General features: G+C 40.5%; 1 protein-coding gene across 2 annotated transcripts in view; it reads left to right on the forward strand.

The window, feature by feature from the left end:
- The window catches only part of LOC117900135 (potassium voltage-gated channel protein Shaw), a 47713-nt gene that overhangs the window by 2222 nt on the left and 28268 nt on the right, over positions 1-17223 (forward strand). For both annotated transcript variants that reach the window (XM_034810361.1, XM_034810360.1), the window contains exon 2: positions 6993-7497. In XM_034810361.1, the coding sequence (XP_034666252.1) occupies positions 7454-7497 (44 nt within the window). In that variant the 5' untranslated portion in view covers positions 6993-7453. The remainder of the gene's footprint in view (positions 1-6992; positions 7498-17223) is intronic.

The raw sequence follows: 17223 nt of genomic DNA on the forward strand, positions 1-17223 counted from the left end.
GATTCAAGTTTTCTCAAGTGCTAAAAGTTTTCCTTTCTAATAATTATTTTCAAATTAGTTGCTCCAAAATTTTCATAAAAAAATAAATCTCTTTCAGGTACGAGTTGTAGCCTCAAGTTTAGGAGTCTCCTCATTAATTTTCCGCTTGCCACCGACGAAAGCCGCCAGAAAGTTTTGAAGCTTTTTTGCTTATTGATAAAATGGGCTACAGAAAAGTTGCAGCCACCAGGAGGGGGCATTATGACAGGTGGGGTGCACTCCTCATGCCAACAGGTTATGATATATGGCAGGGGAAGAAAATGGTTAAGGAAATGAGTCCAGCCCAAAAGCCCCAACCCGTCCACAATTCGCAATGAAATTCCAAGAAATTGCAAAGGACTAGAAAAACATTTCATTAGGATGCCTGTTAGGGGGTGGGGTGTGGAGTTGGGGCCATGTCATTGACGACAGCTGCTTTCATGTCCTGTGACCTACTGACTCGCGTAACCTACTTTCCGGGCGCCTACCGAGTCCTTACGGAGTACGTACGGATACGGCGTAATCCAGTACTCCTTGCGGAAGCTGCGCTTAATGGCTGAAATGTCCTTGCTGGCTGGCTGCCTGCATTTTTTCGCGCTGACACAATTAAGTGCATGAAAAATACTTCGAAAATTTAATTAAGTAACCCACTCCACTCCACAGCTGCAAAGGAGTGCAGATTCCCCACCCTTGCTGCAAAATGATTGCACATTCTCGGCCGTAGTTCGTCTTCGTCTTTGTCTTGTCTTCTGGCTGCCATGATCTCATCGATGTACCACATGAGGACTGAGGCAGCTTGATAAGAATTTTTGATGTAGGTCTTGAATAGACAGAGGGTAAACTACATACAGATGTATATGTAGTCGGAAATGGGAAATGTGATATGAAAAGATAGCACATGACAAGCGGCAATCATGGCAGAGATAGAGATAGAGTGTAGGAAGGGGTTTCTCACACGTCCCTTCTCGTTGTTAGTTTTATTTGATTTTTTATTGCACCTTAGCAGGTACTTAAGTTTATTTTTAAATTTTTAACCAATAAAATCATTAAAAATTGCTAGAAATTACCAAAACATATTTATGCATAAATTTAGTCTACGCCTAAAAATTGGCATCTGTAATTTTAAATGTACTGGATTTTTTATTGCACTTTTACAGCTACTTTACAAATTAAAATGAAAGCAAAAAATTGCTCCCCGCACAAATATTTACTTTAACTTAATTTGTTTTGCGTCCAGTGACCGTCAAACGGCCACAAACTTCCGTGCGGAACTTTGTTTTTGCATTCAAGTTTTGTTTTCATAACCCAAAAAATTAGTTTTGCATAAAGATTTAAATTAAAATTGAAATAAAGGCACAGAATGCAGGCGAATGCACTGGTAAAAAATGCGAATATAGAGATACGAATTTAAGCAAAAATGGAAAAACAGGAAAAATATAAATACCTCCTGGAAAAATCTATGAAATTGTATTAAAAAATGCCTCACTTTGTTGGAAAAAGTTCCCAAAGCAATTGAAATTCGCCCTGGTTTTCTGTTAGTGTATGCAAACAATTTAACATCATCAAATACAGGGAGATTCGACAGCAAAATAATCTCTGATTTTACCACCTTAAGCAAACACACGTGGATCCGATGCAGAACAGATTTTTTTGGTGTGGGTTTTGGGTGGATTTTTGGTTGGGTCTTTCGGGCTTAGATTCAAACCCCAAAAATGTAATTTAAGTTTGTAAAACATTTACTTTATTGCAAATAAAATGTTCGGTAGGAATGGGAGCACTGGGTATGTGTTTGCCTTAACTTTGGGGGCAAACATGTTTGTTTTTAATTAAATCTCCTGAAGGAACTGCGGGGCAGACAGGCAGGTGGACTGCAGACTGCTCGACTAACTAAGTAAGAAGCTTTTTGACTGCCGAAACTGCGAAATTGAGATTTCCGTACAGAATTTGCAACGAAATGAAATGCAATATTATTGTCTGCCATATTTCTGTGTGCAAAACAACATAAATATACGCAACGTTTGGCTATATTGAAATCTCCTGATAATTATGTGTTAATGAAAATAAAAATAAAATAGTTCTACAGAGCCGTAGCCTCTACCAATGCCAAATGGTGTTCCCACTGCCATTGGCCTCAGTTCTGCACATTTTCTGCATAGCTCAAATATTTTTTCATGCCAAATATAAATCATGATAGGGTAAAGTACAAGGCGAACTTGTGAATTCCCTATGCTGGATAGGTTTTTACTGTGGTTACTTTGGGAAATTTGTCTTAAATTTTAAAAGGTATAAAGCCATAAAGCCACAGGCTTCTCTTTTGGGTTGAAATTAATGTAGCTTTGGTTATCGCTAGATAGTTATGGCATATAGATTGGCAAGTGGATATTTTATATAAATTATGGTTTCTTTGGATTGAAAACTTCAACATCAACCCTCTGAAAGGGCATTCTAAAAGCAAAGTTCCCACAGCTGTAGTTTTCTTCGTGAAAAGTTAGCACTTAAATAAGTTATAAATACACACTCAAACATTTAAACATTCAAATAGCATATATAGTAGAAACTGTTCTTACTTACATATGTATGTATGTATACATAGACTGCAGTTGGCTGCTGCTACTTTCAGGGCCATCCTGTTAAAGTACTTTTTCCCCTGAAAAAAAGAAAATCAGATATTTTTTTAAATAAAAGTTGAGTGATGCGATGTGTTTCTTTTCAAAAGAAAAAGAAAAAGTTAAAGTTCGAGTAGAAGTACCAGTACGAGTACTCCACAGAGTGAGAAATCAAAATGGGAAATATAAATCCCATTCCGTGCCGACAGCTGTAGCCGGATATTGATAATAAATCTTAAGTCAGAAATTTCACTTTTCTTATACTTTAGTGGTTGTTCTTTCGTGCCATAAAGTGTTTATTGATGAACGGTGACGGTGCCTGTTCTTCTCTCCCTCTCTGCCTCTCTGCAATTTAAAAATATGTGTAAATGGATTTTTGATTTATATTTGAGGAACGCTTCTTGTAGCGTTTTTGGGTTATTTTTTAGTGATTTTTAAGCATTTTCATTTATAATTTATGTAAAGATATGTTGGGTTTGATTTTTTGGCATAGTTGTAAGTTTCTTTGCAAGAAATTTGTTAAATTTGTTCTCATAAAAATTTAACCTAAGGCTGATTGATCGCCAAACGGACTTTTACTTTTTCCTATTTACATTTTTTTAAATAATCATTTGCATAATTTACTTTATCTGCAGCGATTCTCCTCTCTGAGCTTTCCATCCCTAATTATTTATGCATCTATCAAACATATTTCGTTGTAGGGCGAAATAATAAATGGCATAAATTACAATTCAATTTCTTATGGTCTATTATTTAATGCCTTGCGATAAGAGGGAGGTACCACCACCACGCCCACCACACACACACAGAGGATATATGGTTTGTGGAAGCCATAAAGCTGAAGCTGCTGCCAAATGGTAATCATAGAAATATATATTTTTCGGGAAGACTAAAAGCGAATGAGAGAGAGAGGAACAACAGACGCGGCGCTCTCTGAATAATCCCATTCGGTGCAGGCCAATGATTTCCTTTTGCTGTGTGTCCTTGTCTTTGCGAATTCATAATTCGATTTCTCATGCTTTTGCCCTGGCTTTTCCTGGAGTTTTCCCCTTCCCACACCGCTACTTAGAACCGCCCCATTTGCTGAGACTCGCCTTTTGCCTTGGCCAATGTTTTTGCGATTATGCTGTGGGTGTGCATGTGTGTGTGTATCCTTAAAGGATACAATAAAGTTGGAGTTGGAGTTGGTCAGACAAACGAATTATGGATTTCTCTGCTATTATCATGGCCCAATGCTTATTCTTCTCTGGCTCTCGCCTCATCCTGGATTATTGAGGCTTTCCTTTATTGCCTTGAACAGGGCTGAAAAGGACAGCGCTAAAGGTTATGTCGTTCGACGTGTTCTGGTTAACAGATTCACTGGGATTTTGCCTTTGTATTTATGGTTCCCATTGGAGTTGCTCCTTAAAGGAATGGTGCTTTCCATATAGCAGAGACACATTTTTATACTCCTTTATTATGGATTTGCTGCTGTCAGTTTATTTATTGAAAAGTTTAGCTAAGAAACGCCCCCAAAAGATTTCGAATCGAAGCTGAGTTTTATAACTCATAAGTATAAGTTTTGCTAGAAGAACTTATCTTTCTACCAGATACATTTTTGTATATTTAGAAGCATCTCGATGTTTGTGTATAAGTTGCTTGCAACGTTGCTTGTTTGTCATTTATTCCTGGCTGCTTTTTTTGCCTGCAAGCAAACAAAAGTCACAAACAGTTGCCTGGCTCATTTACAACATTCAGAGACTTGCCTTGCAGTCAGTTTTGATATTATTTTTGTGTGCTGTAGTTTTTTTAGCCGCTGTCTGTTTCCGCTTTGGACAATGGACCGAGGAATGACCTTGTCCCTAGAGCGAACTCAGCTACCGCTCTGCCGCTCTCCCTCTGTCTCTGTGTAGCTGGAGTTCAGTTCCTGGCCTTTGATTTTCGAAGTCCCGCCGCCTGTTTGCATCTCTAATTCGACTCAAATTATGGTTGGCTGGGGCTTTCCCCTTTTACTTTGACCCCAAAACTTTTCTTTTCTTTAGTTTTGTTTTGCAGCTGCAAAGTTTTGCCTTTCCACAGACACAAACATTACCAGCACTCGACATTTAGCTACCGATTCGGATGGGAATCACATTATTTTTCTGTTTTTCGTGTGGGCTTAATCAATGGGCCTTATCAGTGGTGCTAATATGGCAATAGAGTGACACAACACCGACGCAGAGGTCGCTGTTAATGCAATTAAAAACGTTCCAAAAAAAACTGTGGCACTTTTCTAGGTCCATTTTCTGGGGCCAGCTGAAACGGACAGATAACATTTCAAAAGGACCAACTTTTGTGCCTGACTGTTTATTTAACCTTCAGTTAAACCTTCGAAGATAATGAAAAATAATACTGTGTGTTTTCTGTGGCCTGCAGGCTGCATACAAAATAGGAATAAAAATTTATTATTCAGTTTTTGCACAAAAATTTGCACATGAGACGAGCACTGGTACAAGCGAGGAGGGGCAGCCAGCCTTGTTGTACAACTGATTGATTTAAGAGGAGTCATCGAGTTGATTTGGGTACTCCAGTCCATGTGGCAGGAACGAAGGCAGAAGGCAGATGCCAGAAGTGCCACTAACAGGCAGTTCAAGCTGAAAGACAGATAGAGGCAGTTCAGTCACTGAGGCAATGAGGCAGCAGCGGCACGAGTGGAGGTGAAGTGGAGGCCAACAAAGCCCCAAAGACAAAGCGCGAACCGAAAGCACTCAGCGATGAAGAGGAGCAGGAGGAGAGCCACTGTCAATCCCATTGGTGCAGGAATCTGAAGCGGCAGCAGCCACTTAATGAATGGGAAAACGAAAGAAAGTCTTTCTAAACGCCACAGAGATTGATGACGCACTTGATGCTGCCGCAGCTGGTTGACTCCTGCCACTATGCCTAAGACTCCTGCCACTGACTTTGTTGCTCACTCTAAGTCGCCGTTTCGCATGCCGTGTCGAGTGTCCTTTTTATATAGTCAGTCTCTTGGTTGAATCTGTGGAGTGGTCTTGTCGCTTCCTGCCTGCTGCTGCTGCCTTCTCTCCGACTTTTCTCTCTGCACTTAACCAACATTTTGTCATTTTGACAGCGAACACATGGCCCTTCCCTGTCCACGCGGACTTGCTGCCGTCTGCCACCTACGCTACAGTGCGGCCAAGTAAAAAATTTGCATACGCAGCAGAAAACTGCCGCAGAGAAAAATAAAAGGAGCACACGACGTTGAAAGTATCTTTTTTTGGGCCAAAAATTGTTACCACAAAACTGCCGCAATGATGAGACACCAAAAATGTGCCCCCTCTGGTTTCCTTGTGGAGCTTAACTTTTACTTTTCTTCTTTTTCTCTGCTTCTTGTCCCCTTCTTTTTGTATTGTATTTGTATTTTTCGTTTGGCCTGCGAAATTCATTGCTGCATTGAGGCATTGGGCTTATGTGGTGTATACGTAATTTCTGTCAGGATTTTACTCAGGATACGCTCTGCTGCGGTGGCTCTGCGCCACATTCTGATTTGTGACAAAGTGAAACGATGACTCGCGCTTTCTCGTCAGAGGGTTTTCCTTTGAGGGTTTTTAGGAAGATCCTTTAAAACGATAAATTTAACCAATAAATGGGGAGTGGAGTATAAAATACAAAGAGATATATTTAATAAGCATTTGGCAGCATTTAAGTTGCGATTTTAGATCTAAGACGAAAACTTGTTATTAAATACCATTTTTGTGTCCTACAAAACTTGCATAAATTTTACACATTTATGTCTCAATTTTCAGCAGCAAGATTACTTAAATTTCGACTTGTACTTGGGTCAATGACAGCTGTCGATCGATTCGGCATTTTGCGACACAATTCGTGATTGAATTGAATTTTTGGGCTACATATTGTGGCACTCGTGGGCGAGCTGTAGAGGTGTGACAGGGAAACCACAGGGGCTGAAAGGATGATTGAGTTTGATTGTTGTAGGCCTCAAACTGTTGCGGACAGCTAAACAGAGGTGGCAAATTGTGTGACAGAAACAAGGGGGAGTAAAGATATTCTTAAAGTGAAACCAGATTTTGCTTGAGAGTTTCCGCAAATGCCAAAAGCAATATCTACACTCAGGAATTTCTTTTTCAACACACACAGAGACACACAGGAAAAACAAAATGTAGTTAAATTTGCCGTTTGTCAAAGGAAAATAGTTGCTGCCGGACCAGGACGCGCTCGTCCTGTGTGAACTTGCTGGGATTATGGCTGGCAAAATACATATATTTGCATGAATAATGTGTTTCTGGGAGGAAGATATTCTTGTATATTAACCGAATTTCTGCCTGCTGCTAGAGTCCTTGGATATTTATTTCTGTTCCCCTCTCTCTCTCTCTCCGTTTCTATTTGCAGCAATCAAAGGCCAAAGGTGGCTCTCAGGGCCATACGAGGACGAAGGGCTATGCAAAGCTAAAACCAAAAACCCGAAACCCAAAAGCCGCCAAATTGCAACTGAAGAAGCAACTTGCCACCGCCGACTGAGGAACGAAGCAGGGGCCGGACAAGAGGAGAGGGAAGTGTGGCAGGGGAAGTACGCCAGTGGCAATGTGGCTGCTGCAACCTGTTTCCGAAGTCTAATTAAAAAACCCTGCACGGCAGGCTGCCTGCCTGTGCCGCAGAGTGCTCATACGCCCCGTGGAACGCGAGTGCTTCTGACTGCCTCTCTATCTGTGTGTGTTTAGGTGTGACAGTGTGTGTGTTTTGTATCTATGAGAGTGCATATATGGATATATATTTTTGGTAAAAATTAAAGCAAGGCCTCAAAGAATTACTTTGGGCATGCGGCTGCTGCAGCCACAACTGTTGCATGCAACATGGATGGCGAAAATCGGATTATACTCAATGTGGGCGGCATAAGGTGAGTTTTTGCATTACAATATTCAAGAAAAGTACTTAATAGATGTAGAAAATGGCCACAAATTGTGGCAGAAACTAATTTAAAGATAAAAATGTCAATTAAAAAATGTTTCTAATTGCAAACTCAATTTAAAAATGTTGATATCTTTTTCTTTGATCTTTATTAAAGCTAAAAAAGGAAATAAAACCTTACTAAGGTGGCAAATTTAATTGAAAATACAGCAGGATATGGAATTTATTTATTAATTGCAAATGCCAAAACCAATTCAAACGTGGCTTTAAATCCACAAAAACTAAATTTCTAGAAGAAAAAAATAATCAAATAGAAACAATACTCTCATAATAAATGTACAACAAATTTTTCCATTAGGCAAATGGAAGAGAAATTCGATTGCAAATGCAAAAAAATCGAATTAAAGGTAGATTAGTTATGGTACAGAAAAATTCAATTTCAAATATTTATGGTACAGACAAATTATATTTCTAATAATTATGCTACCAAAAAGTGATTCAATATCGTGTTTCAAAGGCATTAATTAAGTAAATTGCATAGATTTTTAGTTTATTTTCAACGTCAAAAAGAGTGCAAGAGTTGTGCATAAAATAGTTTTTTGATTCAAAATTTTAACAATTTCATCACAAAAGGAAAACTAAAGCAACAGAGCAAAAATCTTTTACTAATCCAATAAAATCCTACATAAAAGCCTGCCACATTTGTCCGTGAGATTCTTGCCCCGGCAAAACTTTTCTCTATTTGCCATGAATTTTGCTGTGAAACTAAAAGGATAGTTAAAGCAATTTTCATGCTACTGCGGGGATGAACGAAAACTATTTTGCTTGTTTCTATTTACACACCGGACGTGGCCAAATCACGTAGCACATTTTGTTGATTTAATATATTCACAATAACAATATTTGCTTAGCCATGGACACGCCTGATGCCACGCCACAGGCCACAGTCAGGGCAACCACCCACACATGGTTGCCATTTGGGGCCATGGATGTTATTTTTTCTTTCTGGACAGGATATTGGCTGTCGGGAGGATAGTTCGAATGTGTTTCCGTCATTATTTGGCAGAAACAATGGATACCGAGAGTCCATCCTGTTATCCTTGTGTCCGACAAGAACAGAAGAAAAAATCCTTACACAAAAATAGTAACAGGAAATGTTGTTGACTCTTGTTGGTTCTCGTCTGAAATTTCAGTATGTAATTTTATGTAAATAACTTTTCTTCCTCTGGCTTTCAGCAGTAAGCCTCGTAATAATCGTAGTAATAATGATCATGTGAGGGACTTGGAGTCCCTGTTCATGACCCCACGTCCCTGTCCTTCTGCTGCTGCCTGAACGCATTTTTCTGCCTGAGAGCATTTATCCAGCTGCAGGTATCCCCTGTCTAGTTAATAATTTATGATTCCGTTATTGGTGGGAGGGGAGAGAAACGATTAAGAGTAAATCCTCTGTGTTTTCCATTAGTTTTTTGAGCAAAAGAAGGTTCATATTCAACGTGCAACATTTCCACGATATAAATCCCCGTTTTTGGAATTTACATTTTCAATTACACAAAACATAAATTTCAAAAGTTTTTTCTTTCTGTTTTTTTGAGAGCTACTTTGACCGACCGACATAAAGCGGGTTAATTTGATTGCTGCCAACATATTTTGGGCTTTCGGTTAACCACGCTTTTTGGAAAATTAACAATGCAATTACACGCAGGCAGACACAGAAAAAAATAGATGCATCTCTCAAACGCAACCGCAACACTGACCACAAAAAAGAGAAACAAACAAAAAAAAACGCAGAGAAAAACTCATAAAAATGTGTAGGAAAATGCATTTGTGGGCAGCCGCCCGCCCACACACCCTAAAACGCAAGGCCATTAAATTGACACATTTCTGTGGGGAGAAATAAAATATTATAACATACAAAGGATCACTTGAAAGGGACGGGGTTTGATGGTTATATATATTAGAGTTACATTTTGACTAGAGACTGCTGTAATACCTATTAATGGGGGTTTATTTTGTGGCGTAGAGGGAAGAATGCGTAGAATGCTTGTTCTTGGGGTACATTTATGTATATATGCGAATTTCCTTTATTCTTTTGTGTACAAATTTTGGGATTATTCTAGAGCTTCATTGTAATGCATGCCACAGCTTAATTGAGTTGCTCAGTCTCATCGCTGGGCTAATGAAAAGCTAAGCCAATAAAAATCCGTTTGTCACATTTCATAATCAATGAGAAATCCTGTTTAAGGTCAGCAAAACACTTTCCACTGCGTGTTGCAAACATCCACTAGTACAAATACCCCCTACAACCAAGGGGCATCAAAATGCCTTTAGTTGTACACAAAAACTACATTCTCTTACATTTAGTACAAAGCCGACATTTGCCATCTAAATGGATGAAAGCTTCGCTTCGGTTTCAGTTTCGTTTACAGTTTTGTGGGAGGCGCAGGGAGGGAGGGAGGTAGGGTGGTAGAGGGGTGCGCGGTGTGGGAGTGGGTGTTGTAATATGTCACACTACTCGAATGCTTGTTTAAGCCCCTCTGCAAATGCGTGTGCCTGTGTGGGTATGGGTCTCCTTCTAGACGGACTAGCACACACTTTTCCATAGCATACTTATGCGGGCTGCCCGACTTCTACTGCTCCTGACTGGCAGCCTGCTGTCAGCTTGGCGACGTTTTTAGCACACTAATACGCACACTCACACACTAGTATTGTTTGCAAGAGAACAGAGTGTGTGTGTGTGTGTAAATATAATACATTCTCATTCGCATTGTAAGTATATTCTGCTGTAAGTTGTTTGCTATTTTGCTCTAAAAAAAGGAAAACCTCGTGTCGCCTTTAACAGAAGAGAACACTGTGGCAGAAAACTGTGTTTAAAATACTTGTAGCTCTATGGAGGGTTGGCATGTTTTGCTGGAATTAAGCTTTTAAGGATAACAATTGAAATGCGTATCTGTTGTATCCGTTTCCCAGAAAACTTGACTTGATTTCGAATTTGCGACATACCTTTGATGTTTTGCTGTGGCTTAAATAAAGTTTAAGAATCCTTTTTTATACCCTGTACTCGAAGAGTAAATAGGGTTTATTGTATTTGTGCGAATAACGGTTGTATGTAACGCACAGAAGGAAACGTTTCCAACCCCATAAAGTATATATGTTCTTGATCAGGATCAATAGCCGAGTCGATAGAGCCATGTCTGTCTGTCCGTCCGTCCGTCTTGTTTGTCGGCTAGTTCTCAGAGACTATGAGAGCTAGAGCCACAAAGTTTTGCATCCAGACTGCTGTATGCTCACACTGAAACCAGTGTATTTCAAAAATGAGCCCCGCCCCCTTCCGCCTTCGTCATTCCGTAAGGAATGACCATATCTATCAGATCACCAAATTGGGATACCATTGGAGCATTATTATGGCCACAATGAAGAAATTAATTTGCAGTGGCTAAACCCACCCCGTCCCGCAGCTTATATTTGTTTTTTGCACATTCTCTCATTCACGCTCTGCTTCGCGCAGTGGCAGAGGCCTCTGCCTCTCACACGTCTGCCCTGACTCTGCAGTGTGTTGTTCTAGGGGAGGGTGGGTAGTGTTGTTGATGTAGATGACAGATGAAGAAAAAATGTAAAATTTGACAAATAACCGCTAAGGTGCAGATTTAGTACTGAGTGCCGGGTATAAAAGTTGTGACGCGTAAGAAGCGTCTCACACGTCCCTTCTCGTTTTTATTTGGGATTAAATTAAGGAGTCAACTGAAAGTTTGAAGATAATTTCGGATACTCTGAATAAGCTTGGAGATTATTTGGTTTCCATGCTGCCTCTGTTGATTACCAATTTGAGTGCCTCATTTGCAATTTGCATTTGAAAAGGATACTAGAATCTGTATAATTGGCTGTGAATATGTGCAAATAATCAGGTTTGGCTTTAGCTAAAATATCAATTGAATCCACATCAGATGTGAGTTCTAATACGGAATTAGTAGTACAATAAAGTTGGTGCTTTGCAATGCTAAAAGGTTTCCCTTTAATTAAGTTTTCTCTGACAGAAGGATGCTTCAAAGATGTTGCCAAAAAGGAGCCTAAAAGGCTTCCTTCCCTCGCATTGAAATTTATTAAAAAATAATTACCAATAATGAGTTGCCTTTTGCTGAATCATAATAGAAATAATATATATATTTTTGCAGACACAGCTTTGAGTGGGTGAATGCACTCTCTCTCCCTCTCTCTCTCTCTCTCTTTCACTTTCGCTGCGTTGCTTATCAATTGTGATTACGCGGCATTTTTTTTGGCATACAAGATCTTATCGTTTCTTTTCAGAAATGATTTTTGGGTATATTTTTTCGGGGGCTGGCATCAGCAGCTCATCAACGCAGACAATTGCGTACTGATTGTAACTCTGAGATACACACACAAGCACACACACTGAAATCAGTGGCAATAAAGTTCCCACACACAGATACAGCTACCAGATGCCGCTGGTTGTCTGCTGTGTTTGTGTTGGCTGTTGAGGTTGATGTTGCGTATTTCCGCTCTTTTGAAATGGGAATTAAACGAAATGGCTAATGAAAAGTTTAACAGTCAACAAATAAAAGCAGGCATCAAACCTGTTAGGGAAAGGGAACAGGGAATGCCCATGCATTATGGCAGATGGCAGATGGCAGATGAACGCTGTGGCCTTCCGCTCAATTTCAGCTTCAAGGGCAGGCATTAAATTGGTATTGCTGTGACCTTTTGTGCAGACTTAAACTTAATTTTGTGGAATTACCAATGGAAAATCCAAAAAAAAACGGATCCAAAACTTAGAGCTAATCCTGATTTCTGACAAGCATTCTGCTGCATTTGCTGCGCCAAAGAAAAAAGGGAGAAAAATACAAAAATGAAAGCAAAAGTGAAACCACATGCAAAATGCAAATGTGTTTTTATGTACGTGACAGTTGCCAATCAAGTGCCCAAGACAATGGCCTCAAAGTAGGACCACACAAAAATACAAACAACAAAGACAAAGCAAAGGCAAACACTCACAGTGAGGCAGGCAGAGAGGCCAACAAGAAGTACAAGTTACAAAAATTGTAAATCAACAGCTGTGCGCGTGTCTTGGCATCCTGGCGTTGAAAACTTGAAGTAGCAGTTTGAAATTTTTCCATTCTTCAAAAGAAAAACAATGAAAATGCCGACTCTATAGGGAAACAAAAGGGGAGGAACTCAAGCTGACCACACGGAAATAGCAAAGTAATAAATAAATTTCCTGCTCTTTTGCTGTTTTCATTTTATTGTGGCTTTTGTGCACCATGCTATCATTCCTCATGCCCCGCCGCCTAACGCTTCATTAACTTTTTGCCTTTTAATATACTCGGACCCCACAGGGTCTACTCGGTCTGTAGACCGAAATTTCTCCGGCCTGCTGCCTACTTCCCGCATTTCCGCCCAATCATCTGTGGGCTCCGCCATTCATCTCGTGCCCCATCCGTTGTTGTCACTCAGTTAGGCGTTCATCCTGCAAAGGGGGTGGAGAGGCTCCGCTCTGAAATTGGAAAACATTTTGTGGTTTTTTTTTGTTTCTTTGTCGGATTTTTTTTAAAGCAAACTTCAGCAGAAAAAAAGGGCCATAAAATAAATAAACAGTGAAAATGAAACAAGATCTGGGAAACTGAACAGAACCAAAAAAAATGTTACCACTTTTAACCCTTTTGGGTGTTGAGGTGTGAGATGCGCCTTTAGTGACACATTTTTTTGTCGCAAGACGGAAAAAGTTGGTGATGGATCTAAAGTTTCGATATGGGTAGAGAGAGAGATAATGCAGATGATGATCAAATACTTCGTTGCTTTTTTATATAATTCATGTAAATTTATGTAAATGCAAAAATTAACAACTTTTGATGAGGATGCCTTAAGACTTTGGACTGCAAACTGCAAGATTATTATTATATTATATTAATTCAACTCAATTAAGCCCTGAAATTTTGCCAAAAATTTCCCTCAGGGACTCCATAAACTCCCCCCACGAATGCGAAACAAATGCACCACAAATATTTGATTCAATTACAAAATTCTCCACTTTTATTTGCTACAAACTTTCGCTCTTAATTGAAATACAAATATACTCTTTTAACTTTTAACTATCCCAAAAAAGTTCTGCCGCACAAGCAGTGTATAAATTTCTGTTAAGTAAACTCTTCAAACTGCCAGGCCAAAACAGCAACTAAACTCCACAAAGAGAGAGAGAGAGAGCCTAAGAGCTGCTCTTGTGAACAAGTCTTTCCATGCCACATTCCAGGGTTAAATTAACCTTCTGTTTGAATAATTTTTTCCTCTGCTGCTGTGTACGTGTCGTTGCACGTTGAATGTTGTGTTTATATGCGTGGCGCAATTTTTTGTTTAAACTTGAAACACAACACAGCAAGCTGCGGCACAGGCATAGACACAGGCACACAAAAAATGAACAGAACCACAAAATCATATTGTAAAGCCTTGTCAGGGTGCCACACACACAACACATGCACTGAGCGAAAATGGGACTTGGGATATTTGTATACGATTTGCTATATTTTTTTGCATTCCTTGATACACTTTCTACTTTGAGTAAATTTTTAAATATTTTTCAGCGTTTTTTATGCGATTCTCAGACGTAGCCGCTGAGCTGGCGAGTTTTTGTGACCTTCTTCCATGTTGTCTTTGGTTTTTTTGTTATCTTTCTTCTTTTTTCTCAGTGTCGATGTATGGGCATGTCTCTAGGTATTTCTATGCGTCCTTGTGCAAGGCTTTCCCCTTCCAGCTCTATACCCACTCCAACCGCTCTGTACATTCGTTGCGTGTGTTATTTTAACAGCAATTTTAATGAAGCGCGAAACCGTTGAAATACAATTTGTAAAGCTGAAGGGAAGAGCTGTTATGCCTGCGCGGGAATGAGCATTGGGGAACAAAAAACCCAAACTCATGGCTGTCTGACGCTGGAAGATGCCAGTGGGGTTAAAGCCAGAACAAATGTATAACGGGCAAGACAGGATATCTGGACAGGAAAAGGGCCCTGCCTGGCTTTTCTTTTTCCCTTCAAAGCCAAAAATAAAAATGGCTTACAAAACGCGCTTTTGCGGGCCGCCTGTTTGCCTGTTTTCTGTTGTTACTTTGTGACTCGCGAACTCGCGTTTTGTTCGCTCGTTTGTGCGAGTTAATTAAAAAGGGTTCCTTGCATCTCTTGACGAACAAAAAGGACTCCCAGGGGGTGTACTCAGACCTGTAAGCCAAAAGCAAGTCCTTGGCTATATTTTCATGTTGTTTCAGCCTAGGATGCTTTTACCCGGGAATCAGGAGTTATGGCGTAATTTGTTTTCGGCTGAAAAATATGCTTTGAAGGTGGCTTTTGGTGGGGAGACTCGTTAGAGCTGGGGAGGTTCGTGGCAAAATGGAATATTGGGGGCCACAGATTTGTGCTTCAAGTTAGATCTATTTCTGCTTAGCAAAAACAAGAAAAGTCTGCATTTTTTCAACCAGTTTAGGAAGCAGAGTCAAAACATTTATCAAACCCATGCAACCATTAAAAAACCTTAGCAGCTAAAAGCTTGTTTTGCTGCCAAATAATGTCAAATTCTCCGCAAATCCCTTGGCTCTAAATGAATCGATGATTTGAGGCTTTAATGTTTCACTTCCCAGAGGCCCAAAAGCCATTTGTACCAATCGCTTTTTATGGGATGCAACGACAAGGACGAACGTTGGTTGCTTTTAAGCAGCTGTACTTGTACATGCTTATAGCATCCTGCCTGTCAAAGGACGACATCTTTGCGCCGCGCTCTCTCTATGCACCATGCTCCATCGCTGTTTCTGGCTGTTTGCTGTGTGTTGGCTTTTGTTTGCTGTTTTTAGCGGCTAGTGCAGCAGCAGCAGCAGCGCGGCTGCCTAAGCAAATATTTGAGCAAGTTAATAGCCAAGAGCCACGGCTATGGCGATGTTGATGGGCGATGATGCAGTGCCAGCGTCTGGCTTTTGTGGCGCTTCAGGCATTGCCCGCCAGCAGCAGCAGCAACGAAAAGTAGGCACGGGCGCAGCGGCACCCATCAATGGCTTTTCTCACGCCAATGCGCAATACACTTCCACTTTATGCACATTTCCGGACTCTCGCGTGGCACACAAAAACGAGAGGGGATGCTGACTGCCTGCCCGCCTGGCCTGCCTCTCTGGCCTGCCTCTTGCATTTTGCGACATGTGTAACCGGAGGCAAAGCCGCGTGGCACAGCTAGAAATGCCATGCAACAAAAGGCAGACGTGGCGAGCCTGCGACTGAATCTGAGCCGCCGCCTGAGGATGATGCCTGCTCGCAACGTTTTCCATTTGAAGTGGCATCAAAAGCCGTCATCGTTATCCCTGTTGCTTCTATTGCACCATTGCCGCTGCTATTGTTGGATGTTGTTGCTTGTACATGCTGCTGCTGCTGCGGCACTACCACATTTTTCTACCTTATTGACTGCAACAGCAGTTTGGCACAGCATTCTCATGCGATTAGCGTGGCTGTGGCGTGAAAATCGATAGCAACGGCCTGGGTGGGTGCAGCTCAACAGGATATTTAAGCTTAACAATTTGAGAACCTTTTGAGTGGATTCCGGTGGAGAAGGATCCTTTTTTGTGGCTCTTTTCCCATATTTCTTCATAGGTTAGGAAACGAAATTGCATAGAGCCATCAGTAATCGGTTTAAAACACATTTTAAGCAATTATTATCTATATATTCACTTAACTTTGTCAGCGGAAGAAGGCTTCCCGATTTTTCAAATATTGTTCACGTTTTTTTGGATTCTGGTGGAGCAAGAACATATACAAATGTCGCCCCTTTTCGTGCTCCTATTTTTTATTATAAATTAGAAAAAGTTATTGAATAGAACAGTTTTCGTTGTTGGGCACATTTTTAGTGTTAATTATCGACATAACAATCGATATATTAACGGTACTTTAGCTATTTTTTTTGCATCTAGTTTTTCGCATTTTTCCTCCCATTTTTCATGACATTTCGATGCGCTTCCTTCCCACTGTGCCTAAATCGCATTACAGGCCATAAAATGGGAATGTGTCTGTAAAAGCATTTAGCCTGCTTAACTTAGGTAATAGGGAAAGCGGAAAAGCAAAAGGCGAGAGAGAGAGAGAGCACTGGCAGTCAGTGCGGTGACATGAGGGGCAGGGTTATTCCTGGCTTAGTGCTGACACATCCCACTATCCAGCCGCCTTTTATAGGCAGTTTATTGGGTTAAGTGTGCTGCAATTGTGTGCAGTGTGTGGGTGCTCGTTTATCTGAATTCAATTTTTCACTTTGGCTGCTTTGCGGTTTTTGGTACGTTTTTCATGCGATTTGGGAGCGTTTTTAAACGCGTGGAGTTTAAAAAGTGAAAAGTGGTACCTACTTGTGTGCTGCCTATTTTGGGAGATGTTTGTTTTTCGGGGTGGCATTTAAGCTGATTTTGCTGTTGCTTTTCCTTTGGGAGAGGCAGGGTAAAATGTCTTGATGTGCCTTTACACTGTTAATCCCTGACAGGTCCCCGTCCGTTCCCTTTTCTCTAATTTTCTCCCTTACCCTCCTTACCCTCTTCACTCTCTCTGTGTCCTTTAAGCCTTTTGTTTACACTTCTCCTCTTCCCCCTTTATACTCCTCCTCCTGCCTTCCACCTCCAGCCTCCTGCCTTCCCCTTGGTCGTTTTTCCAACCGCTTTCTTTTCGATTTTTTAGTGCTACATTTTTTTCCCTCTTTTTCTG

This window comes from Drosophila subobscura, chromosome U (assembly GCF_008121235.1).
Source record: "Drosophila subobscura isolate 14011-0131.10 chromosome U, UCBerk_Dsub_1.0, whole genome shotgun sequence".
In the NCBI taxonomy this organism is placed as follows: domain Eukaryota; kingdom Metazoa; phylum Arthropoda; class Insecta; order Diptera; family Drosophilidae; genus Drosophila; species Drosophila subobscura.